Source organism: Oncorhynchus kisutch, linkage group LG18 (assembly GCF_002021735.2).
Source record: "Oncorhynchus kisutch isolate 150728-3 linkage group LG18, Okis_V2, whole genome shotgun sequence".
NCBI classification, from domain to species: Eukaryota; Metazoa; Chordata; class Actinopteri; order Salmoniformes; family Salmonidae; genus Oncorhynchus; species Oncorhynchus kisutch.
In genome coordinates this window covers 58,647,604-58,673,514 of record NC_034191.2, presented here as the reverse complement: position 1 = coordinate 58,673,514, position 25,911 = coordinate 58,647,604, and the positions used below count along the sequence as shown (strand labels likewise).

At 43.5% G+C, this 25,911-nt stretch overlaps 1 protein-coding gene and 1 long non-coding RNA gene across 4 annotated transcripts in view; one reads left to right on the top strand and one right to left on the bottom strand.

Annotated features, from left to right (window-relative positions):
- The window catches only part of LOC109908714 (partitioning defective 3 homolog), a 536,862-nt gene that overhangs the window by 293,091 nt on the left and 217,860 nt on the right, over nucleotides 1-25,911 (top strand). For all 3 annotated transcript variants that reach the window (XM_031796385.1, XM_031796386.1, XM_031796384.1), the window contains exon 14: nucleotides 18,307-18,466. In XM_031796385.1, coding sequence (XP_031652245.1) covers nucleotides 18,307-18,466 — 160 coding nt within the window. The remainder of the gene's footprint in view (nucleotides 1-18,306; nucleotides 18,467-25,911) is intronic.
- On the bottom strand, nucleotides 14,192-16,931 carry LOC116354794 (uncharacterized). The gene is made up of 2 exons (XR_004204021.1): nucleotides 16,600-16,931; nucleotides 14,192-15,735 (listed from the first exon to the last, which is right to left on the bottom strand). It is a non-coding gene; the product is annotated as an uncharacterized LOC116354794 (long non-coding RNA).

The following is a 25,911-nucleotide window of genomic DNA, read 5'->3' as shown; positions in this document are numbered from 1 at the left end:
TGTCTATCGTCCTCCTTTTCTTATCTCTGTCTATCGCCCTCCTTTTCTTATCTCTGTTTATCGCCCTCCTTTTCTTACCTCTGTCTATCGCCCTCCTTTTCTTATCTCTGTCTATCGCCCTCCTTTTCTTATCTCTGTTTATCGCCCTCCTTTTCTTATCTCTGTCTATCGCCCTCCTTTTCTTACCTCTGTCTATCGCCCTCCTTTTCTTATCTCTGTCTATCGCCCTCCTTTTCTTATCTCTGTTTATCGCCCTCCTTTTCTTATCTCTGTCTATCGCCCTCCTTTTCTTACCTCTGTCTATCGCCCTCCTTTTCTTATCTCTGTCTATCGCCCTCCTTTTCCTATCTCTGTTTATCGCCCTCCTTTTCTTACCTCTGTCTATCGCCCTCCTTTTCTTATCTCTGTCTATCGCCCTCCTTTTCTTATCTCTGTTTATCGCCCTCCTTTTCTTACCTCTGTTTATCGCCCTCCTTTTCTTATCTCTGTTTATCGCCCTCCTTTTCTTACCTCTGTCTATCGCCCTCCTTTTCTTATCTCTGTCTATCGCCCTCCTTTTCTTATCTCTGTCTATCGCCCTCCTTTTCTTATCTCTGTTTATCGCCCTCCTTTTCTTACCTCTGTTTATCGCCCTCCTTTTCTTATCTCTGTCTATCGCCCTCCTTTTCTTACCTCTGTTTATCGCCCTCCTTTTCTTATCTCTGTTTATCGCCCTCCTTTTCTTATCTCTGTCTATCGCCCTCCTTTTCTTACCTCTGTCTATCGCCCTCCTTTTCTTATCTCTGTCTATCGCCCTCCTTTTCTTATCTCTGTCTATCGTCCTCCTTTTCTTATCTCTGTCTATCGCCCTCCTTTTCTTACCTCTGTTTATCGTCCTCCTTTTCTTACCTCTGTCTATCGCCCTCCTTTTCTTATCTCTGTCTATCGCCCTCCTTTTCTTATCTCTGTCTATCGCCCTCCTTTTCTTATCTCTGTCTATCGTCCTCCTTTTCTTATCTCTGTCTATCGCCCTCCTTTTCTTACCTCTGTTTATCGTCCTCCTTTTCTTACCTCTGTCTATCGCCCTCCTTTTCTTATCTCTGTCTATCGCCCTCCTTTTCTTATCTCTGTCTATCGTCCTCCTTTTCTTATCTCTGTCTATCGCCCTCCTTTTCTTACCTCTGTCTATCGCCCTCCTTTTCTTATCTCTGTCTATCGCCCTCCTTTTCTTATCTCTGTTTATCGCCCTCCTTTTCTTACCTCTGTCTATCGCCCTCCTTTTCTTATCTCTGTGTATCGCCCTCCTTTTCTTATCTCTGTTTATCGCCCTCCTTTTCTTATCTCTGTCTATCGCCCTCCTTTTCTTATCTCTGTCTATCGCCCTCCTTTTCTTACCTCTGTCTATCGCCCTCCTTTTCTTATCTCTGTCTATCGCCCTCCTTGTCTTATCTCTGTTTATCGCCCTCCTTTTCTTATCTCTGTCTATCGCCCTCCTTTTCTTACCTCTGTCTATCGCCCTCCTTTTCTTATCTCTGTCTATCGCCCTCCTTTTCCTATCTCTGTTTATCGCCCTCCTTTTCTTACCTCTGTCTATCGCCCTCCTTTTCTTATCTCTGTCTATCGCCCTCCTTTTCTTATCTCTGTTTATCGCCCTCCTTTTCTTACCTCTGTTTATCGCCCTCCTTTTCTTATCTCTGTTTATCGCCCTCCTTTTCTTACCTCTGTCTATCGCCCTCCTTTTCTTATCTCTGTCTATCGCCCTCCTTTTCTTATCTCTGTCTATCGCCCTCCTTTTCTTATCTCTGTTTATCTCCCTCCTTTTCTTACCTCTGTTTATCGCCCTCCTTTTCTTATCTCTGTCTATCGCCCTCCTTTTCTTACCTCTGTTTATCGCCCTCCTTTTCTTATCTCTGTTTATCGCCCTCCTTTTCTTATCTCTGTCTATCGCCCTCCTTTTCTTACCTCTGTCTATCGCCCTCCTTTTCTTATCTCTGTCTATCGCCCTCCTTTTCTTATCTCTGTCTATCGTCCTCCTTTTCTTATCTCTGTCTATCGCCCTCCTTTTCTTACCTCTGTTTATCGTCCTCCTTTTCTTACCTCTGTCTATCGCCCTCCTTTTCTTATCTCTGTCTATCGCCCTCCTTTTCTTATCTCTGTCTATCGCCCTCCTTTTCTTATCTCTGTCTATCGCCCTCCTTTTCTTATCTCTGTCTATCGCCCTCCTTTTCTTACCTCTGTCTATCGCCCTCCTTTTCTTATCTCTGTCTATCGCCCTCCTTTTCCTATCTCTGTTTATCGCCCTCCTTTTCTTACCTCTGTCTATCGCCCTCCTTTTCTTATCTCTGTCTATCGCCCTCCTTTTCTTATCTCTGTTTATCGCCCTCCTTTTCTTACCTCTGTTTATCGCCCTCCTTTTCTTATCTCTGTTTATCGCCCTCCTTTTCTTACCTCTGTCTATCGCCCTCCTTTTCTTATCTCTGTCTATCGCCCTCCTTTTCTTATCTCTGTCTATCGCCCTCCTTTTCTTATCTCTGTTTATCGCCCTCCTTTTCTTACCTCTGTTTATCGCCCTCCTTTTCTTATCTCTGTCTATCGCCCTCCTTTTCTTACCTCTGTTTATCGCCCTCCTTTTCTTATCTCTGTTTATTCGCCCTCCTTTTCTTATCTCTGTCTATCGCCCTCCTTTTCTTACCTCTGTCTATCGCCCTCCTTTTCTTATCTCTGTCTATCGCCCTCCTTTTCTTATCTCTGTCTATCGTCCTCCTTTTCTTATCTCTGTCTATCGCCCTCCTTTTCTTACCTCTGTTTATCGTCCTCCTTTTCTTACCTCTGTCTATCGCCCTCCTTTTCTTATCTCTGTCTATCGCCCTCCTTTTCTTATCTCTGTCTATCGCCCTCCTTTTCTTATCTCTGTCTATCGTCCTCCTTTTCTTATCTCTGTCTATCGCCCTCCTTTTCTTACCTCTGTTTATCGTCCTCCTTTTCTTACCTCTGTCTATCGCCCTCCTTTTCTTATCTCTGTCTATCGCCCTCCTTTTCTTATCTCTGTCTATCGTCCTCCTTTTCTTATCTCTGTCTATCGCCCTCCTTTTCTTACCTCTGTCTATCGCCCTCCTTTTCTTATCTCTGTCTATCGCCCTCCTTTTCTTATCTCTGTTTATCGCCCTCCTTTTCTTACCTCTGTCTATCGCCCTCCTTTTCTTATCTCTGTGTATCGCCCTCCTTTTCTTATCTCTGTTTATCGCCCTCCTTTTCTTATCTCTGTCTATCGCCCTCCTTTTCTTATCTCTGTCTATCGCCCTCCTTTTCTTACCTCTGTCTATCGCCCTCCTTTTCTTATCTCTGTCTATCGCCCTCCTTGTCTTATCTCTGTTTATCGCCCTCCTTTTCTTATCTCTGTCTATCGCCCTCCTTTTCTTACCTCTGTCTATCGCCCTCCTTTTCTTATCTCTGTCTATCGCCCTCCTTTTCCTATCTCTGTTTATCGCCCTCCTTTTCTTACCTCTGTCTATCGCCCTCCTTTTCTTATCTCTGTCTATCGCCCTCCTTTTCTTACCTCTGTTTATCGCCCTCCTTTTCTTATCTCTGTTTATCGCCCTCCTTTTCTTACCTCTGTCTATCGCCCTCCTTTTTTTATCTCTGTTTATCGCCCTCCTTTTCTTACCTCTGTCTATCGCCCTCCTTTTCTTATCTCTGTCTATCGCCCTCCTTTCCTTACCTCTGTCTATCGCCCTCCTTTTCTTATCTCTGTCTATCGCCCTCCTTTTCTTATCTCTGTTTATCGCCCTCCTTTTCTTACCTCTGTTTATCGCCCTCCTTTTCTTATCTCTGTCTATCGCCCTCCTTTTCTTATCTCTGTCTATCGCCCTCCTTTTCTTACCTCTGTTTATCGTCCTCCTTTTCTTACCTCTGTCTATCGCCCTCCTTTTCTTATCTCTGTCTATCGCCCTCCTTTTCTTATCTCTGTCTATCGCCCTCCTTTTCTTATCTCTGTCTATCGTCCTCCTTTTCTTATCTCTGTCTATCGCCCTCCTTTTCTTACCTCTGTTTATCGTCCTCCTTTTCTTACCTCTGTCTATCGCCCTCCTTTTCTTATCTCTGTCTATCGCCCTCCTTTTCTTATCTCTGTCTATCGTCCTCCTTTTCTTATCTCTGTCTATCGCCCTCCTTTTCTTACCTCTGTCTATCGCCCTCCTTTTCTTATCTCTGTCTATCGCCCTCCTTTTCTTATCTCTGTTTATCGCCCTCCTTTTCTTACCTCTGTCTATCGCCCTCCTTTTCTTATCTCTGTGTATCGCCCTCCTTTTCTTATCTCTGTTTATCGCCCTCCTTTTCTTATCTCTGTCTATCGCCCTCCTTTTCTTATCTCTGTCTATCGCCCTCCTTTTCTTACCTCTGTCTATCGCCCTCCTTTTCTTATCTCTGTCTATCGCCCTCCTTGTCTTATCTCTGTTTATCGCCCTCCTTTTCTTATCTCTGTCTATCGCCCTCCTTTTCTTACCTCTGTCTATCGCCCTCCTTTTCTTATCTCTGTCTATCGCCCTCCTTTTCCTATCTCTGTTTATCGCCCTCCTTTTCTTACCTCTGTCTATCGCCCTCCTTTTCTTATCTCTGTCTATCGCCCTCCTTTTCTTACCTCTGTTTATCGCCCTCCTTTTCTTATCTCTGTTTATCGCCCTCCTTTTCTTACCTCTGTCTATCGCCCTCCTTTTTTATCTCTGTTTATCGCCCTCCTTTTCTTACCTCTGTCTATCGCCCTCCTTTTCTTATCTCTGTCTATCGCCCTCCTTTCCTTACCTCTGTCTATCGCCCTCCTTTTCTTATCTCTGTCTATCGCCCTCCTTTTCTTATCTCTGTTTATCGCCCTCCTTTTCTTACCTCTGTTTATCGCCCTCCTTTTCTTATCTCTGTCTATCGCCCTCCTTTTCTTATCTCTGTCTATCGCCCTCCTTTTCTTACCTCTGTTTATCGCCCTCCTTTTCTTATCTCTGTTTATCGCCCTCCTTTTCTTATCTCTGTCTATCGCCCTCCTTTTCTTATCTCTGTCTATCGCCCTCCTTTTCTTACCTCTGTTTATCGCCCTCCTTTTCTTATCTCTGTTTATCGCCCTCCTTTTCTTATCTCTGTCTATCGCCCTCCTTTCCTTGGTTTGGTTCTTTGAGATAGCCAGAGAGACACCTTCAGGAGCTCTACTACCACCATGCAAATCTTCACAGCAAAGATCCAATTTTGATAATCTAACTCTTCTCTGCTTTTGGACCCATTGCATATGGTTGACTTAACAATGTGGGGCGCTATGATATGGCGAGAGCCACTTCATTGGTGGATGATTGGCAGACAGAGGCAAACACAGCCCACCACAATGTGCAGATAGGAAGGTTGGACTTTGAGAAAGAAAGTGAATTAAAGTGAGGAGTTGTTATCAGGCTGAAGCAGAAGTTGAGAGGATCGAAAGCAATTCAGCCTGTGGAATGCCCTAGCCCAGATATGGTTTTGATAGGTGCTGCTGGCTTTCGGAAATATCAAAAAAGATCAAGTCCCGTCACTCAACCCTGAATCTATTTATGTTTCTCTATTAACCAGCAGTCGAGCTGCTCTCATAACATCTTAAAAAACGAATTTATCTTTCAGAATACATTTCATTGGCTTTGAAGTGTTGAAGCAAATATATTATGTTGGTATCTATGGGGAGATGAATTGATATGGGAATGGGCTGATTATGGAGATGAGCTGGTTTTATTCAGCGGTGAAGTACTCGTCGTTGAAGTGTGTGTGCGTGTTTGTTTTGTGTGTGTGTTCCAATCCCCTGCAGCCTCTGATTCGAGATCAGCTTTGATTAGTGTTGGTGTGAGGATGATTGGTGCCTCTGTCCTGTGGTCCTTGAGCAGACTTCCTGCTGGGACACTCTTCCCTCATCTGCCCTTCGTCTGTCCCCCCCATGCACACACACACACACACACACACACATTCCCCCTCACCCCCCTAACCCTTCTCCCACTCACTTTCCCTGGCCAAGGACACTTGTCCCTCCTGGGCCCTCCAAGATCCAAGGTCGCTCCTATCAGTCCAGCCAGTCAAGATTCAAGTTTTAATGTCACGTGCACAGTGTAATACCTTTCTTGGAAGATCGAAACCAAACAATGCAGTAATCAATATCAATGTAGTACTAAACATAACACAAGGTAGAACAAAAACACACAAGAAATACAACATAAAAAATGAGAACTATATAAAGGGTCAGTCAGTTCCAGTACCATATTTACGATGTGCAGGGATACTGGAGTGATCGAGGTAGATAAGTACAGTACCAGTCAAAAGTTTGGACACACCTACTCATTACATGGTTTTCTTTATTTTTGCTATTTTCTACATTGAAGAATAACTATGAAAGATTAAATAACACAACCATGTAGTGACCAAAAAAGTGTTAAACAAATATATATATTTGAACATTGAAAGTTTCTTCAAGTGGAATCGCAAAAACCATCAAGCGCTATGATGAAACTGGCTCTCATGAGGACCACTACAGGAAAGGAAGACCCAGAGTTACCTCTGCTGCAGAGGATAAGTTCATTAGAGTTACCAGCTTCAGAAATTGCAGCCCAAATAAATTCTTCAGAGTTCAAGTAACAGACACATCTCAACATCAACTTTTCAGAGGAGACTGCGTGAATCAGGCCTTCATGGTCAAATTGCTGCAGAGACTTGAAGAAATGTGAAGAAACACAAGCAATGGACATTAGACCAGTGGAAATCTGTATTTTGGTCTGATGAGTCCAAATTTGAGATTTTTGGTGGTGACACTGTCTGTGATTTATTTAGAGTTCTTGGCACACTTAACCAGCATGAATACAACAGTATTCTGCAGTGATACGCCATCCCATCTGGTTTGTGCTTAGTCAGATTATCATTTGTTTTTCAACAGGACAATGACCCAACCTACATCCAGGCTGTGTAAGGGCCAATAAGGAGAGTGATGGAGTGCTACATAAGATGACCTGGTCTCCACAATCACCCAATTGAGATAGTTTGGGGAGAGTTTGATCGCAGAGTGAAGGAAAATCAGCCCAAAAGTGCACAGCATATGTGGGTACTCCTTCAAGACTGAGAGAATGCCAAGAGTGAGCAAAGCTGTCATCAAGGCAAAGGGTGGCTACTTTGAAGAATCTCAAATATAAAATATATTTTGATTTGTTTAACACTTTTTTGGTTTCAACATGATTCCGTATGAGTTATTTCATAGTTTTGATGTCTTCACTATTATATTCTACAATGTAGAAAACAGTAAAAAATCAAGAAAAACCCTTGATTGAGTCGGGTCTCCAAACTGTTGACTGGTACTGTTTATCATCATTACCAAGTGCCTCTCACATTGTAACCTCCTCAAAAAGTTCTACATCTGCACCATCAAGAGCATCTTCACTGTCTGCATCCCCGCTTGGTATGGCAACTGCTCAGCATCCGACCGCAAGGCGCTAGAGATTAGTGCGTACAGCCCAGGACATCACTGGGACCAAGCTCTCTGTCATCCAGGACCTCTATACCAGGCAATGTCACAGGACGGCCCTAAAAATTGTCAGACTCCAGCCACCCACGTCACAGTCTTATCTCTCTGCTACTGCACGGCAAGTGCTACCGGAGCCCCAAGTCTGGGACCAAAAAGCTCCTGAACAGCTACCCCAAAGCCATAAGACTGCTGAACAGTTAATCAAATGACTCCCTGGACTTTCTGCTTTTCACCCCCCTACCTACATGAACATAGTACTTCAATCAATCACCTAATCGAACCTACATGTACATATTACCTCAATCAATCACCTAATCAAACCTACATGTACATATTACCTCAATCAATCACCTAATTGAACCTACATGTACATAGTACTTCAATCAATCACCTAATTAAACCTACATGTACATATTACCTCAATCAATCACCTAATTAAACCTACATGTACATATTACCTCAATCAATCACCTAATCAAACCTACATGTACATATTACCTCAATCAATCACCTAATTAAACCTACATGTACATATTACCTCAATCAATCACCTAATCGAACCTACATGTACATATTACCTCAATCAATCACCTAATTGAACCTACATGTACATAGTACTTCAATCAATCACCTAATCAAACCTACATGTACATATTACCTCAATCAATCACCTAATCGAACCTACATGTACATATTACCTCAATCAATCACCTAATTAAACCTACATGTACATATTACCTCAATCAATCACCTAATCGAACCTACATGTACATATTACCTCAATCAATCACCTAATTAAACCTACATGTACATATTACCTCAATCAATCACCCCAACTACCTCGTCCCCCAGTACACTGACTCGGGACTGGTACTCCTTGTGTACAGTATAACCTGTATATAGCCTTGTTATTGTTATTTTATTGTGTTACTATTTTATTTTTTATTTATTTGCTAATTTTCTTACTTTTAACCGCATTGTTGGGAAAGGGCTCGGCTCGTAAGTAAGGATTTCACGGTGAAGTCTGCACTTTTTGTATTTGGCGCATGTGACATTTGATTGGATTACAAAATAGAACTTGTTCTAGAACAGTCACTTCAGTCATTGCATAGTTCCGACTGATAACTAGGACTGGCACATAGTTGAGGGAGTGTACTTCTGACCCATATACAGTATTAAAGTAATGTGATTGGTCATTGGGAATTTATGTTTGACGCATTATAATTGAATCAATGCTTCAGAGACTATGGCAGCATCCCAAATCCCACCCTATTCCCTCTGTAGTGCGCTACTTTTGACCACAGCTCTGAGCCCTGGTCCAAATAACTGCACTACATAGGGAATAGGGTGCCATTTGGGATGCTGACTTTGTAATTTCCTTCTATTAATATATTGTCACGTGTTCAATGCGATTACATTCTTGGAAAGTCAATTCAATTAATTTTTATCAGGACTGTAAAATGTACTCATCCTATTCATGTTCCTTTGGTATTAATTATGCCATTTTATAACGATGTGTGTCATCACGTCAGCAAATAAAAACTGATTTAATTAATTGAGCTTTGCATGACCTTTATTCCAAGTCAAAAATGGAAGTCAATATTCAATATAATAAAGTTGTGAAAAGTTTTTATATCACATGGATGAGCTTTCTGTTATTAGCATGTAAATACTTGCATCTTCAGTTTCATTTACACACCAGGACAACAGAGCCACTGCAGTCTCTGTGTGTGTGTGTGTGTGCGCGCGCGTGCGTGCATTTAGTTTGTGCGTGCCTGTGTGCGGGCGGGCTTTTCTGTGTCATCAAAGCATTCTTTTTTTTTGCAAAGCCCTCATGCGTTTGGCTCTGCTCATATAAATGAATGTATATCCTCATATTATCATGCTTATCCATTTATCATAATCTTCCTCAGAAAGCGACAGTCAGAGCTGACGTCAACGTGTCTCTGAGAAACGCTTGTTGTTGTTGTTCACCTCAAGTTAAAACTTGTCTGAAAGTATTCAGTCCATGTGACGGAGAGGCTTGTGAGAGTCATTTTCAATTGCCTCCAGCGTAATTTGGCGGGAAATCAGAGCTGCAGACTGAAGTCTGGGATTGGCACCAGCACAAACACATTTGTGAGGGGCGGTAGGGTATTGTGTGTGTGTGTACGTGTGCATGAGCGTTCTTTTTATTTTGGGTTTGTTGCCTGCTGCTTTTGAGTCGAGAAAGGTCTGATTCCTATTTAGATATGTTTTGCCTTCCAGAACTATAAACAGACTCATTTATTCTAGAAAATGCTTTCCAGTTCTTCGCGGTGCCAAACCTTTTGTAGCTGATGTGAAGTGTACCACAGCGAATGTGTGTGCATCCATGCGTGCATCTGTGTGTGTGCACTCACTGATGTGTCGGTGAGCTGGCGACCTGCAACACTCTGCCTTCCCCTTCCTGGTCAGCTTTCTTTTGTCGTTGTTTTGTGCGACACTAAATCACTACAGTGGTCATAACAGCTTACCAAGCCAGCCTCATCAAGGTGCTTTACAAGCCAAACTTGACAAAAGTCTGCCAAAAGCAACCAGCTCCACAGCCGGCCCGCTCATTAGGCAGGATTATGCGGCCACCTATGGCGGCAGATTGACGACGGCGGCCTTTTCTGAGCTCAACTGACCAAGACACACCTCCAACAACAACACATAACACCTCTCCGGGGTGCTTCTGTCCGAATAATTATCTAACATAAATCATATAGAAGATATAGCATCTGGTGGAAAGAGTATGTGGCCTTCTCTGTAGCCTACAGCCTGGAGATCAAATGTAATGACAATGTAATGAGACTTTTTACATCTTGCAGGTTTCTCTGATCAAATAGCCTCACCTAAAATGGCACCCAATCAAACAAAAAAATGCGCTGACATGTTGACAAACAACATCTTCTTTAAACAGGACAGGTCAAAGTCAAATGGACAATCAGGATATTCCCAACTGCTGTCCAGGAGTTTCATCCCGTGGGCTAAATTGTCATGATCAGTGGTTTCAACTTTTTATCCATAAATTTTTTGATGAGCTGATCATGGTGAAAAATAACATTCTGCTGCATTTCCCGCTATGTAAACACATTGCAAATAGGCTCAGGATACCTCCTCCTGATGAAGTTAGGTAGCTGATATTCAGAGCTTAAATAGCCCAAATTGATTAGTCACAGGAATCAGGACTAATAAAGCCAACTCAACGGCCTGTTTTTACAAACAGCTGGGCCTACCGCATGGATGGACATTCATAAACATGCCGACATGGTAGGCTACACTCCAGTAAGCACGGACCGACGCCAACGTCTTTTGGACATCTTTGTACGGTCCGTACCGCCCATCTTTTTTATTGGTGTTTTACAAACTCTAGGCCTAGATGGGCATTCCTAAAATGACATTTCAGCTGACACTGTAGGCCAGGGGTAGGCAACTCCAGTCCTCTGGGGACTGATTGGTGTCACGCTTTTCCCCCAGCCCCAGCTAACACAACTGACACCAATAATCAACGAATCATGACTAGGAATGGGGGAAAAGTGTGACACCGCTTCGGCCCCTGAGGACTAGAGTTACCCATCGCTGCTGTAGGCAGTAAGCACGGACTGACGCTGACTCCTTTTGGACATCTTTTTTTGGTCCTGTCCGGACCAGCCTTGATTTTTTTTGTGGGGTGGGCATTCTATGTTTTGTTTTCTATGTTTCTTTATTTCTATGTGTTGGCCGGGTATGGTTCTCAGTCAAGGACAGCTGTCTATCTCTGTCTCTGATTGGGAATCATACTTAGGTAGCCCTTTTTCCCTCCTTTCAGTGTGGGTAGTTATCTTTGTTAGTGGCACTTAGCCCTGTAAGCTTCACGGTTGTTTTCTTCGTTTGTTGTTTTGTTGCCGTCATTTTCTAAAATAAAAGGAACATGTACGCTCACCACGCTGAACTTTGGTCCACTTCTTTTGACGGCCGTGACAGTAGGCCTTGAAATACATACATACATTGGCATATTTATGTCAAATAGCCTATCAGAAGCATCTAAAATCATGACATAATTTTCTGGAATTTCCCAAGCTGTTTAAAGGCACAGTCAACTTAGTGTTAAACTTCTGATCCACTGGAATTGTGATACAGTGAATTATACGTGAAATAATCTGTCTGTAAACAATTGTTGGAAAAATTACTTGTGTCATTCACAAAGTAGATGTCCTAACCGACTTGCCAAAGCGATAGTTTGTTGACAAGAAATGTGTGGACTGGTTGAAAAATGAGTTTGAATGACGCCAACCTAAGTGTTTGTAAACTTCCAACTTCAACTGTACCTATTTTCAACTTTCTTTCAGAACTGAATATTAACCTTATTTAAACGCCTAGAAAATACGACTTTTCACCTTTCATTCAGAACCTAAATTGAACCTAGCTTAAATATCTGGAAAAATATGTATTTTTGACATATTTTCAATGTAATTTTGCTTACTTGGGACTATTCTTGTAGGGACAGCCATTTTTTGCCCTCGCCTATGGCGGCAGCACGGCCAGGACCTGCCCTGACCAGCACACTTTTAGAGTTAAGGCAGCCTTCATATTATGTTAACAATATGTTCTCTACATCTCACCTGTTCTGCTCTGTGCTACATTTTACTTACCGTACCATCCATATTGTACTATTTTTAAACTGCAGTATTTAAAATAGGCATTCCCACAGAATGGGACGTGCTGCTTATGGAAATTCATGAAGTGGAACATACAGCCTTAGGATGCTACTCTACCCTCTCTCCCCAATTGTTTCATTTCATTTATTGAAATGAAGATATTTCTATTTCCAACTTTCACTTTCTTTAGTTTCTGCGTGTCTCAGCAGAGTCCAGTGTCCCTGGAGGCAGAACATAAAAAATAGATGTAAAACATTTCCTTCTCTTGACCACATGAAAGCCTTTCGGAAACACTACTCTTTCTCTCAATTATGTAAATATCATTTGGAAGAAGAAACTGCTACACTGGCCTATTCTATTCAAACGACCTGAGTGATGCATTGTGGGTAATCGCTAGGCTATACCCCACACCCTCTGTAAGCTGAGTCATGTTGAGTAAGCACAAAATGATAAAAAAATATATATATATATGTATTTTGAAAGGGAGAGAATCAAGGAAGCACTAGCTGAACTTAACTAAGATCATTTTTTGGTTCACGTGTGCCCCATTGAACATTAAATCAGTTAGGATTGTACACCAAATGAGTCCGTGTACAAAGCATTGGACAAAGCTTTGGCCTCTCTACCTTTTGAAGGCTATGAGGAGCTTCACTTACTGGTCAAGACCAGTCAGGTCCACTGGGAAGCACAGGGCCATCATCTGATAATGGGAGGATTCAGATGCCCTCTGCATTATAGATGAGCTACAGTACAGCAAGTGTGCGTCCCAAATAGCACCCTATTCTACATACAGTGCACTATAAAGGGAATAGGATGCCATTTTGAATGCAGCCCCACCACATCAGGGTAGAATGGGAGACTTAGCTACTCTGCTCCTATCATGTGGCCTCATGTCATACATGAAGAAATAGAGGACAGGATACCTGCTGAAGAAGCCCTGTTCCTTCCATCATGTTGCTGTGTATTACAGATACTGAACAGAATACATTTGAGCTTACATTGTAGAGGGGAGCTAATGGAAAAGGGCCTTTTACATAACAGGACATGAACTGCCCCTTTCTGCATACCAATGACTGTCCAGACATGTCCAGATGGGATTCAGCACGAGATCGTTGATGTGAGTTGACATTGTGAAGGAGGTGGCTTGGCTAACAGAAGAACCGCGGCCCTGTAGACAAGAGGAGAGCAGGCTTGATCAATATGGCTTCAGAGAGAGATCAATCAGTCTGAATCTGCCTGGCACAGTAAACTATGGTTTTATTAGCATTGAGCTGACCGTCCATCCGCTGCGGATGGGGATGGGGACACAGTCTTACGACACTAATGCATTTAGATGCGTTCCCCAAAGAAAAGAGGGGGGGGGGATATAGAGAGATGGAGGTAGAGAAAGAAAGAGAAAGAAAAGAGAGAGGTAGATTTGCGTCTGACCTTTCCCTTAACGCTGTAATGTAATGTTATGGGGAGGGATTGAGGCCCCATTAGATGATGACATGGGGATCATGACAACCACTTAGCGTGATGTCATAGTAGATCAGAATGATTCATGTTGGAGGATAACAGTAAGAGAAGGGAGGGAGTGTTGCATGATGGGAGATTACTCTTTATTATGAACTGGGTAAATGTGGGAAAGTAGATAGTGGAACTACAGAAACAAAACTCTGCACCTCCTGCAGGGCCATTCAACCGCAGCTGGTACCTGCAGACTAACTAATTTAGGACCAGCGACGGAAACTCAATTGGTCCAATTCAGAGAATAATTTATTGAATCAGGTGGTTTAGTGGTGTAGCTGAGTGCAATGGCGGACTGTATGGGTAACGTGTTATATTAGCTCTCAGTTCAGCTCATTTCAGTTCAACTCTGTTCCGTATGAACTCAAAAGGGGTTATTCTATTAATTCTTTACCATGATCACTTTGAACACACACACACACACACACACACACACACACACACACACACACACACACACACACACACACACACACACACACACACACACACACACACACACACACACACACACACAAATGTGTATTTTAGTTTTAAGACATGTATACAACTTTTCATACCACCTGAACACTGTTTATTTCCCTTAAACTCGCTCTCTGACAACTTGTACCCAGCTATAGTCACATACAGTACAATGTGTACAATCAATACAGACAGGGGGAATGGCAATCTCCTGGAAACACGGCCAGTGGTATTGAGGCAGATGTCTTGAGGCAGATGAAGGGATGAGGGGAAGCTAATGAGACGGAGGTAGCCACTGGAGACTTAGGTTGGTAGGTGTGTTGGTTGGTTGGTCCAAAGGTGGGCAGGATGCTGCAGTTTAAAGACTGTAATTACTAACAGCATCAATGGGTAAAGTTGACTGGATGATGGCCACATGTACAGGCTAAGGGCTAACTGTAAAACCATACATGAACAGGCTAAGGGCTAACCGTAAAACCATACATGAACAGGCTAAGGGCTAACCGTAAAACCATACATGAACAGGCTAAGGGCTAACTGTAAAACCATACATGAACAGGCTAAGGGCTAACTGTAAAACCATACATGTACAGGCTAAGGGCTAACCGTAAAACCATACATGTACAGGCTAAGGGCTAACCGTAAAACCATACATGTACAGGCTAAGGGCTAACTGTAAAACCATACATGAACAGGCTAAGGGCTAACCGTAAAACCATACATGAACAGGCTAAGGGCTAACCGTAAAACCCTACATGAACAGGCTAAAGGCTAACCGTAAAACCATACATGAACAGGCTAAGGGCTAACCGTAAAACCATACATGTACAGGCTAAGGGCTAACTGTAAAACCATACATGAACAGGCTAAGGGCTAACTGTAAAACCATACATGTACAGGCTAAGGGCTAACCGTAAAACCATACATGTACAGGCTAAGGGCTAACCGTAAAACCATACATGTACAGGCTAAGGGCTGACCGTAAAACCATACATGAACAGGCTAAGGGCTAACTGTAAAACCATACATGAACAGGCTAAGGGCTAACCGTAAAACCATACATGAACAGGCTAAGGGCTAACCGTAAAACCCTACATGAACAGGCTAAAGGCTAACCGTAAAACCATACATGAACAGGCTAAGGGCTAACCGTAAAACCATACATGTACAGGCTAAGGGCTAACTGTAAAACCATACATGTACAGGCTAAGGGCTAACCGTAAAACCATACATGTACAGGCTAAGGGCTAACCGTAAAACCATACATGAACAGGCTAAGGGCTAACCGTAAAACCATACATGTACAGGCTAAGGGCTAACCGTAAAACCATACATGAACAGGCTAAGGGCTAACCGTAAAACAATACATGTACAGGCTAAGGGCTAACCGTAAAACCATACATGTACAGGCTAAGGGCTAACCGTAAAACCATACATGTACAGGCTAAGGGCTAACCGTAAAACCATACATGAACAGGCAAGGACGTTAGAGTAACACTCTGCCATGTCATCAAGGGGCAACTTTTCCCTGGCTGTGCATGCGTGTTCCGTCTGTCATCCGGTGGGAATTTGGTGAACTCCCGACGAAGCTCTCTGTGGGCGAATCAGTAGCCTTCCTTCACAGCCGGATAATCCAGTCTGGAAATGAGTAGATTAAGAGAGATTACGAGATGGTGAGAGCTGCTGGTAATACCACTAAAAAGCACACTGGTTTACTCATTCACTCAAACTCCCCCTCACACATACACATACAAACACACTTGTGCACAGACTCCTTTATGCAGGCACGTACACACACACACACACACACACACACACACACACACACACACACACACACACACACACACACACACACACACACACACACACACACACACACACACACACACACACACCCATACACACACACACATGCACACGCAGACAGACAGACACACTCGCATGCACCTCCCCCCAGACTAGCTACTGTACATATGAAGCCTGTTTAATCAATTCTCAGTCTCTCTGTCCTCTATGACGCCTGTCCGTACGTTATTCATTAGCTCTGAGAAGTCGGCCCTTTTCTCAGCCTGTGACTGTGTTTTTATAAGCCTACCAGACCGCACTCTCACCAGATTGAAAAACAAGAGAGTGAAACCAATACAATACGTCCTCTGTTGTACCAGTGAAACCTTCTTGAGTCCAATTCATCCTGGACCGGGCTTTATTAGAAAGGATTGTAATTGCGTTAACCCCTTCCTTTGCGCGCCGCCGCCAATCATTCCATTTGCTGTGCGCTTATCAAGCCGAGGCTAGATAAAGTCCTCAGCTCCCAACTTCATTAAAGTTCATTTATATTAAACAGACCGACCATGATAAGTCTCTTCCCCCGCCTGACCCAGCCGTCACCATATAGACCCGGCACAGCTGTGCTACCCCAGCAGACTACAGAGCTGACCCAACGGCACTGGTCTGGTCCTATAGACAGCACGGGGCTTTCTTCCTCTGCAATCCTCTCACATTTGTTTCTCTATTTGTTTTCTTGAAGAATCGCCTCTTCTCTGGTTTCTGTTGCTTTTGGCCCGTGGTCAGTGATGATACATCCATATTTGCAGGTCTGGGGTCAGTTCAGAGCTTGGTTCCTCTCTCTTTTGTGCTCCCCTGCTCTCTCTCTCTCTCTCTCTCTCTCTTGCTTCTCTCTCACTCACTCGCCTCACTCTCTCTCGCTTCACTCTCTCGCTTCACTCTCTCGCTTCCGTCTGTGTGTCTCTCTCTTTCTCGCTCTCTCTCTCTGCTTGGAATGAATCTGTAACAGATCTGTTGGAGGGCCAACTCGTACTGTATTCCCTGGGCATAAAGAATCAACTCTGTGTGTGTTTGCGCATGCGTGTGTGTGTGTTGGTGAAACAGGGCCCGGCTGTTGTCTTTGGAACAGGCTCTGTTCTCTAACCAGTCGCACGTGGTTCCCTCACAGGTGACTGCCAAACAATGCTACAGTATTTTCTCCCTCTCTTTTTTCTCCTTCTCTCTTTCTCTCATATGTTTGTGGGAAATGTTATTTTATTCCCTGGGGCCATAATGCATCACAGAACATTTCCACCATAGCCTGTACAGTTTTACACTGTGTGTGTTCTAAATGACACCCTATTCCCTATATAGTGCACCACTTTTGACCAGAGCCCTATGGGTCCTGATCAACAGTAACACACTATATATGGAAAAGGGAGCCATTTGGGACACATCCTGTTGACAAGGACAGAATGGTTGTAGGGGAGAGTGGGGTAAGTTGAGCCAAAGACATACGTTGAGGCTCCCTTTTTTTAGGGAACCATACACAAAAAGTATAATTTGACCACATATTTAGGAAGAGGTCATCATTCCATGGAGTCTGTGAAGGAAGAAACCACATGGAAAAAGTGGTAAGCAAGTTAGGTCCAAAAAAACGGATTTTCACCAAGTCAAATGAATCTATTACGTTAGAGGTTTCATGATGCTAAGTAGATCATTTTAAGATTGTTCTATACATCAGTTTATACTCAATTTACCCCATACCCAGCCAAGAGACCACTTATTTAGACAAGCTATGTTTTCAAAACTGTAATGTTTACACGAAGTGGGATTATTTCCAGGGATGCACAACACTCTGAAATATATATAGATATCTTTGTTAGAAAGAATAGTATATTTCCAATGACGGAGTGATGCTGGATATATAACGTTTCTCAACTTACCCCACTCCCCCCTAACATTGATGACTGGAAACACAAGACTCATGAAGTCTAGTGTTTCTTATTAGGTCCAAGCTAAAACCCTACAATGTCATTTCTTAACTGTCACTCAGTAATAGGGTTGTGTTAAAAGTGACACGTGTATCGAGTGGCCGGTTCGCCCAACAATCAATGTCGCAATACATTGACCACCGAGCAAAAGTAGTTTGCCATTAAATGAGGCCCACTGGATGAGGCAGCTGTGTTTACAGCTATGGGAAATCTATGCCTCTTCATCTGACTGGGAGCACTGCCTTGTCTGTTGACTGGAAGATGAAACCGCCTTTGGTACTGGTTCCTACATGCAAACCCGTGAAAGATTGTATTGTATGTTTGAAGTGACCGTGGACAGATTGAACCTTGTTTGAGACTTGAGACTTGGTTTTGCATCAAGGGTTTGACGTTCTTCTCTCTTTCCCCTCCACTTAGTGACCTCTCTTCTCTCTCTGTCCCTCTTTAGGAGGTTCCAGGAAGCTCGCGGGTGGAGGAGCAGCCTCTGACAGACCCTCTGGACGACCATGAGCGCCACATCTCCCACTCCATGTTCGGGACCAGAGAGTCCATGGACGACCAGCCCTCCATGCCGCCACGCAATGTCATGATGGGACCCCGCATGATGGGTGAGTCACCTGAACTCCTGGTGGTATTCGCAGAAATGCGTTGGTATAAACTACATTGTATAATGTTTGTCTTTGAAGCAAACTGCCGTTGGCCGAATGTCTTCTATGATAACATTCTAATTATTGCACCTTGATTGAAAGTGAGGTCGCGAGAGAGACGGCTTTTATCTTTCTCTGAGTTAGCTGACCTCACACCTCTTCCATCTTCCTCATCCCTCCCATCCTCAGCCCTCCATCACCCCCTGATTATAATCAGGGGGTTAATGTCATTTTTGGTTCATCACCCCTTCACTCTCAACCTGCACGATTGCACTCAGGTCAATTCCCATTCCGTTCCAGGTCCAGTTTAGCTCCAGTTCTGCTAGTCAATTCAGTCCTTAACCAGTCACCTCCTGTCATCTCTGTATCGATCTCACTGCCATGGAGCCACGTTTTGACACAGCTGGAGGAGCCTGACACCCCCACCTGACCCCACATCTTCACACTCCACACTACACCCCCACTACCCACCATTACCCCCTCTCTCTTCCTTCTCTCCCATTTCATGTCCTCCCCTCTGAGTTAGACCTAGCTACTCCAGCCTTTCCTCTCTTCCGCTCTCTTCCTCTGCTCTCTCCTCCTCTCTTCCTCTCCTCTCTCTCCGCTCTCTTCCTCTCCTCGATACCCTCCCCCTTTCTTCCTCTCCTCTCTCTCCCTCTCTTTCTCTAATCTCTCCCCCTCTCTTCCTTACTTCTCACCCTCTCTTCCTCTACCTCTCCTCTCTTTCCCTCTCTTCCTTTGCTCTCATCCCTTCTTCTTCTCTGAGTAGACCTAGCTTTTCCAGCTCCCTCATCTCCATATTGTCAATAGTAGCAGTGCTTTCTCATCTCCAAATTGTCTATAGTAGCAGTGCTCTCATCTCCATGTTGTCTACAGTAGCAGTACTCTCTCATCTCCATATTGTCTATAGGAGCAGTGCTCCCTCATATCCATATTGTCTACAGTAGCAGTGCTCTCTCATCTCCATATTGTCTATAGGAGCAGTGCTCCCTCATCTCCATATTGTCTACAGTAGCAGTGCTCCCTCATATCCATATTGTCTACAGTAGCAGTGCTCTCTCATCTCCATATTGTCTATAGGAGCAGTGCTCCCTCATATCCATATTGTCTACAGAAGCAGTGCTCTCTCATCTCCATGTTGTCTACAGTAGCAGTGCTCCCTCATCCCCATGTTGTCTACAGTAGCAGTGCTCTCTCATCTCCATGTTGTCTACAGTAGCAGTGCTCTCTCATCTCCATGTTGTCTACAGTAGCAGTGCTCTCATCTCCATGTTGTCTACAGTAGCAGTGCTCTCTCATCTCCATGTTGTCTACAGTAGCAGTGCTCTCATCTCCATGGTGTCTACAGTAGCAGTGCTCTCTCATCTCCATGTTGTCTACAGTAGCAGTGCTCTCTCATCTCCATGTTGTCTACAGTAGCAGTGCTCTCATCTCCATGTTGTCTACAGTAGCAGTGCTCTCTCATCTCCATGTTGTATACAGTAGCAGTGCTCTCATCTCCATGTTGTCTACAGTAGCAGTGCTCTCATCTCCATGGTGTCTACAGTAGCAGTGATCTCTCATCTCCATGTTGTCTACAGTAGCAGTGCTCTCTCATCTCCATATCTCCATGTTGTCTACAGTAGCAGTGCTCTCTCATCTCCATGTTGTCTACAGTAGCAGTGCTCTCTCATCTCCATGTTGTCTACAGTAGCATTGCGCTCTCATCTCCATGTTGTCTACAGTAGCAGTGCTCGCTCATCTCCATGTTGTCTACAGTAGCAGTGCTCTCTCATCTCCATATCTCCATATTGTCTACAGTAGCAGTGCTATCATCTCCATGTTGTCTACAGTAGCATTGCTCTCTCATCTCCATGTTGTCTACAGTAGCATTGCTCTCTCATCTCCATGTTGTCTACAGTAGCATTGCTCTCTCATCTCCATGTTGTCTACAGTAGCATTGCTCTCTCATCTCCATGTTATCTAGTGGTAGCAGTGCCACTCTGCCAATGAACTCCTTCTCGCTGGAGATCAGAGAAGGTGTCAAAGCCATCTGATGGCTAATTAAACCTCTAGCTCAATAGGCCCTGCTCCTCTCTTCCCCTCTGCTCTTATGTCTCTCATTCCTCCCTCTTTTCCTCTCTCCCACTCATTTCTCCCCTCCTCCTACGCTGACTTTGGTTGCCACAGATGCCTTATTATGAGACAGGCACTGACACAGCCTTTCAGAATGCCACTGTGATCACAAACAGTTTCTAGAACTAAACAATGGTTGTGGAATTCTAAAAACTTCTACCGTGCCAAAAACTTCAAGAGCAGCTTTCCCTCCTGTGAGTGTGAGTGAGAGTGTGGCAAATGAGGGAAGTTGAAAAGTTAGTGGAAGTTAGAGGGGGTGATTTGGGGCCGATGTTATTGGCATGCTGGCTTGACAAACCTTCAGATCTCCATCTCGACTAATTTCTCAGGGAGAGAGTGCCAGATACTTCTCTCTCTTCTTTCTCTGTTTGTTTCCAGACAGTTTTTCTATTGTAGTGTTCATGCATCGACCGGCGTGTTTTGTCGGTGAATTACGGCTACAGTCATTGTAGAAAAACACCTTCAGTATCAAAAAGCTTAATGATGCAGATGATTGTTAGGCACCTCTTGCTGCCAGTCAGAAAGACAGACCTCTTGCTAATGTGACTGGTGTTTACTTCTTCGACTTGGATTGAAACTGAAATCAATAACGACGAGTGTATGAAACTCTGTGTGTCAGACAGCAGGGTCATGTTCAATAGGCACCAAAAGGAAGAAAATGGACTAAAACAAGGAGGGGCTACCTGGACTTGTCCAATCAGGAACGCAAATGTTCCTTTTCCGTACACAACGTTTTACGCTGTGTGTCCTAATGAACACGACCCAGGTATTCCTCACACTGACCGCTGAGGACCTTTTTAAACATGTTCTCACACAGATATAGAGGTGACCGTGTATTGTAGAACAGTTATCTCAGTCCCATGTTATGTTAGCATGGGAGGAGACCTATTGCCTGGTCTGTCTCATATGACAGTCATGAAAGAGGACAGATGCTGAGAACCGACACAGCAAGGTCACCTCCTCAGTATGAATATAGCTACTGGTGTGTGATTAACAGCATGATGACTGGTCTCTAGAGCCTGGAATGAAAGCATGGCTTCACTATTAAGGCCGTAAACAGACATACAGTACCAGTCGAATGTTTGGACACACCTACTCATTCAAGGGTTTTTCTTTAGCTTTACTATTTTCTACAGTGTAGAATAATAGTGAAGACATCACAACAATGACATAACATGTATGGAATCATGTAGTAACCAAATATATTTGAGATTCTTCAAAGTAGCCACCCCCTATATACACTGAACAAAAAATATAAACGCAACATGCAACAATTTCAAAGAGTTGACTGAGTGGCAGTTCATATATGGAAATCAGTAACTTGATATAAATAAATGAGGCCTTAATCTATGGATTTTACACGACTGAAAATACAGGTATGCATCTGTTGGTCACAGACACTTAAAAAAAAAAAGTTTGGGCGTGAATCAGAATACCGGTCAGCATCTGCTTTGACCACCATTTGCCTCATGCAGCGCAACACATCTTCACATAGAGTTGATCAGGCTGTTGATTGTGGCCTGTGGAATGTTGTCCCACTCCTTTCAATGGCTGTGTGAAATTGCTGGATATTGCAGGTCATGGAAAAACTGGGACATTTTCAGCTTTCAGGAATTGTGTTCAGATCCTTGTGACATGGGGCCGTGCATTATCATGCTGAAACATGAGGTGATGGCGGCAGATTAACGCCACGACAATGGGCCTCGGGATCTCGTCACGGTATCTCTGTGCATTCAAATTGCCATCAATAAAATGCAATTGCATTGTCTGTACGGGCACCTTGTTCAACGTTGACATCAGCAAACTGTTCACTCACATGACGCCATACATGCTGTCTGCCATCTGCCTGGTACAGTTAATACAAGGATTCATCCATGAAGAGCACACTTCTCCAGCGTGCAAGTGGCCGTCAAAGGTAAGCATTTGCCCACTGAAGTCGGTTACAACTCAGAACTGCATTCAGGACCAGACCCTGGTGAGGACGACGAGCACGCAGATGAGCTTCCCTGAGACGGTTTCTGACAGCAGAAATTCTTCAGCTGTGCAAACCCACAGTTTCATCAGCTGACCAGATCCCGCAGGTGAAGAAGCCGGATATGGAGGTCCTGGACTGGCGTGGTTACGCGTGGTCTACGGTTGTGAGGCCGGTTGGATGTACTGCCAAATTCTCTAAAACAATGTTGGAGGTGGCTTATGGTAGAGAAATTAACATTCAATCCTCTGGCAACAGCTCCGGTGCACATTCCTTCAGTCAGCATGCCAATTGCACGCTCCCTCAAAACTCAAGATATCTGTGTCATTCTGTTGTGTGACAAAACTTCACATTTTAGAGTGGCCTTTTATTATCCCCAGCACAAGGTGCACCTGTGTAATGTCCCTGCTGTTTAATTAGCTTTTTGATATGCAACACCTGTCCAGGTGGATGGATCATCTTGGCAAAGGAGAAATGTTCACTAACAGGGATGTAAACAATAGTGTGCACAGCATTTGAGAGAAATAAGCTTCTTGTGCATATGGAACATTTCTAGGATCTTTTAATTCAGCTCATGAAACATGGGACAAACACTTATATTTTTGTTCAGTGTACATACAGTTGAAGTCGGAAGTTTACATACACTTAGGTTGGAGTCATTAAAATTCACTTTTCAACCACTCCACAAATGTCTTGTTAACAAACAATAGTTTTGGTAAGTCTGTTAGGACATCTACTTTGTGTATGACACAAGTAATGTTTTGTTTTAAAGACAGATTATTTGACCTATAATTCACTGTATCACAATTCTAGCGGGTCAGAAGTTTGTATACACTAATTTGACTGTGCCTTTAGCAAGGAAGAAGCCACTGCTCCACTCTTCCAAAACTGCTCATGGGGACAAAGATCTTATTTTTTTTAGAAATGTCCTCTGGTCTGATGAAACAAAAATAGAACTGTTTGGCCATAATGACCATCGTTATGTTTGGAGGAAAAAGGGGGAGTCTTGCAAGCCGAAGAACAACATCCCAACCGTGAAGCACGGGGGTGGCAGCATCATGTTGTGGGGTTGCTTTGCTGCAGGAGGGACTGGTGCACTTCAAAATAGATGGCATCATGAGAAGGGAAAGTATGTGGATATATTGAAGCAACATCTCAAGACATCAGTCAGGAAGTTAAGGCTTGGTCGCAAATGGGTCTTCCAAATGGACTGTGACCCCAAGCATACTTCCAAAGTTATGGCTTAAGGACAACAAAGTCAAGGTATTGGAGTGGCCATCACAAAGCCCTGACCTCAATCCTAAATACATTTTGTGGGCAGAACTGATAAAAAGAGTGTGCGAGGTTTGTAGGAGGCCTACAAACCTGACTCAGTTAAACCAGCTCTGTCAGGAGGAATGGGCCAAAATTCACCCAATTTATTGTGGGAAGCTTGTGGAAGGCTACCCGAAACGTTTGACCCAAGTTAACCATTTAAAGGCAATGCTACCAAATACTAATTGAGTGTATGTAAACTTCTGACCCACTGGGAATGTGATGAAAGAAACAAAAGCCTGAAATAAATCATTCTCTCTACTATTATTCTGACATTTCACGTTCTTAAAATAAAGTGGTGATCCTAACTGACCTAAGACAGGGGATATTTACTAGGATTAAATGTCAGGAATTGTGAAAAACGTCCGACTTCAACTGTACATACGTAAACTTCCTTTAATAGTGGAATAAACGCATGTATTGACACACGTACGGACGTATACACACACACACTGTTCCATAAAATACTTACTGCAGGAAGGGATATAAAGTTAACTGGGTGAGGTCCAGAAATGGAAACAACCATTTTCATTAAACAAATCAAATGATTTGTGACAAACCTCTCCTATTCCAGTCTCAAAAGTACCTCAGAGGAGAGCCCTGTAACTGAATCAACCCTCTAAGTTAGTGCGTACTTAGGCAATGACTGCACTACTGCTTCTCTCTGTGTATGTTATTCTCCCTACTACAGATGAACCACACTGAGTTAAATGGGAATGCAATTGTTCTTCTTTGATATCAAGAACTGACTTTGATTGTAATTTATTACAGACGGCAGCAAATCAATAGAGCAAATGAATGCAAACTGGTCATGTATTTCTGCCAGCCATGACAGTTAACTGCTCCACCTGTATTTAAACTGGGCTTTCTCCCCACACAGAAACATAATGTCAAATCAAATCAAATTGTGTTTGTCACATGCACCGAACACAACAGGTTTTGACCTTACCGTGAAATGCTAACTTACAAGCCCTTAACCAACAATGCAGTTTTAAGAAAATAGAGTTTAAGGAAATATTTGCTAAATAAACTAAAGTAAAACATTTTTTAAAGTAACACAATAACATCACAATAATGAGGATATATACAGGGGGTACCGGTACAGTGTCAGTGTGCAGGGATACGGGTTAGTTGAGGTAATTTATACATTTATAAATGTATAATTATTTTCCTAGGCACCGTGCTTCTACACCTGCCTTGCTTGCTGTTTGGGGTTTTAGGCTGGGTTTCTGTACAGCCCTTTGAGATATCAGCTGATGTACGAAGAGCTTTATAAATACATTTGATTTGATTTGATACATGTAGGAAGGGGTAAAGTGACTAAGCATAGATAATAAACACTAAGTTTATTGTGTCAATGCAAATGGCGATCATTTGATTAATTGTTCAGCAGTCTGATGGCTTGGGGGTAGAAGCTGTTAAGGAGCCTTTTGGACCAGGACTTGGGACTCCTATACCGCTTGCCGTGTGGTAGCAGAGAGAACAGTCTATGACTTGGACAATTTTGACAAGTATTTGACAAAATTGGGCCTTCCTCTGACAGCACCTAGTATATAAATCCTGGATGGCAGGAAGGTTGACCCCAGGGATGTACTGGGCTGTACGCACTACCCTCTGTATCGCCTTATGCTGAGAAGTTGCTAAACCAGGCAGTGATGCAAATGGTCAGGATGCTCTCGATGGTGCAGCTGTAGAACTTTTTGAGGCTCCTGGAACCCATGCCAAATCCTTTCAGCCTCCTGGGGGGGAAAATGCGTTGTCGTGCCATCTTCACAACGTTCTTGGTGTGTTTGGACCATGATAGCTTGTTGGTGGGAATTTGAAACTCTCAACCCACTCCACTACAGCCCCATCGATGTGAATGGGGGCATGTTTGGCCCTCTTTTTCCTGTAGTCCACGATCATCTCCTTTGTCTTGCTCACATTGAGGGAGGGGTTGTTGTCCTGGCACCACACTGCCAGGTCTCTGACCGACATCGTTGTTGGTGATTATGTCTACCACTGT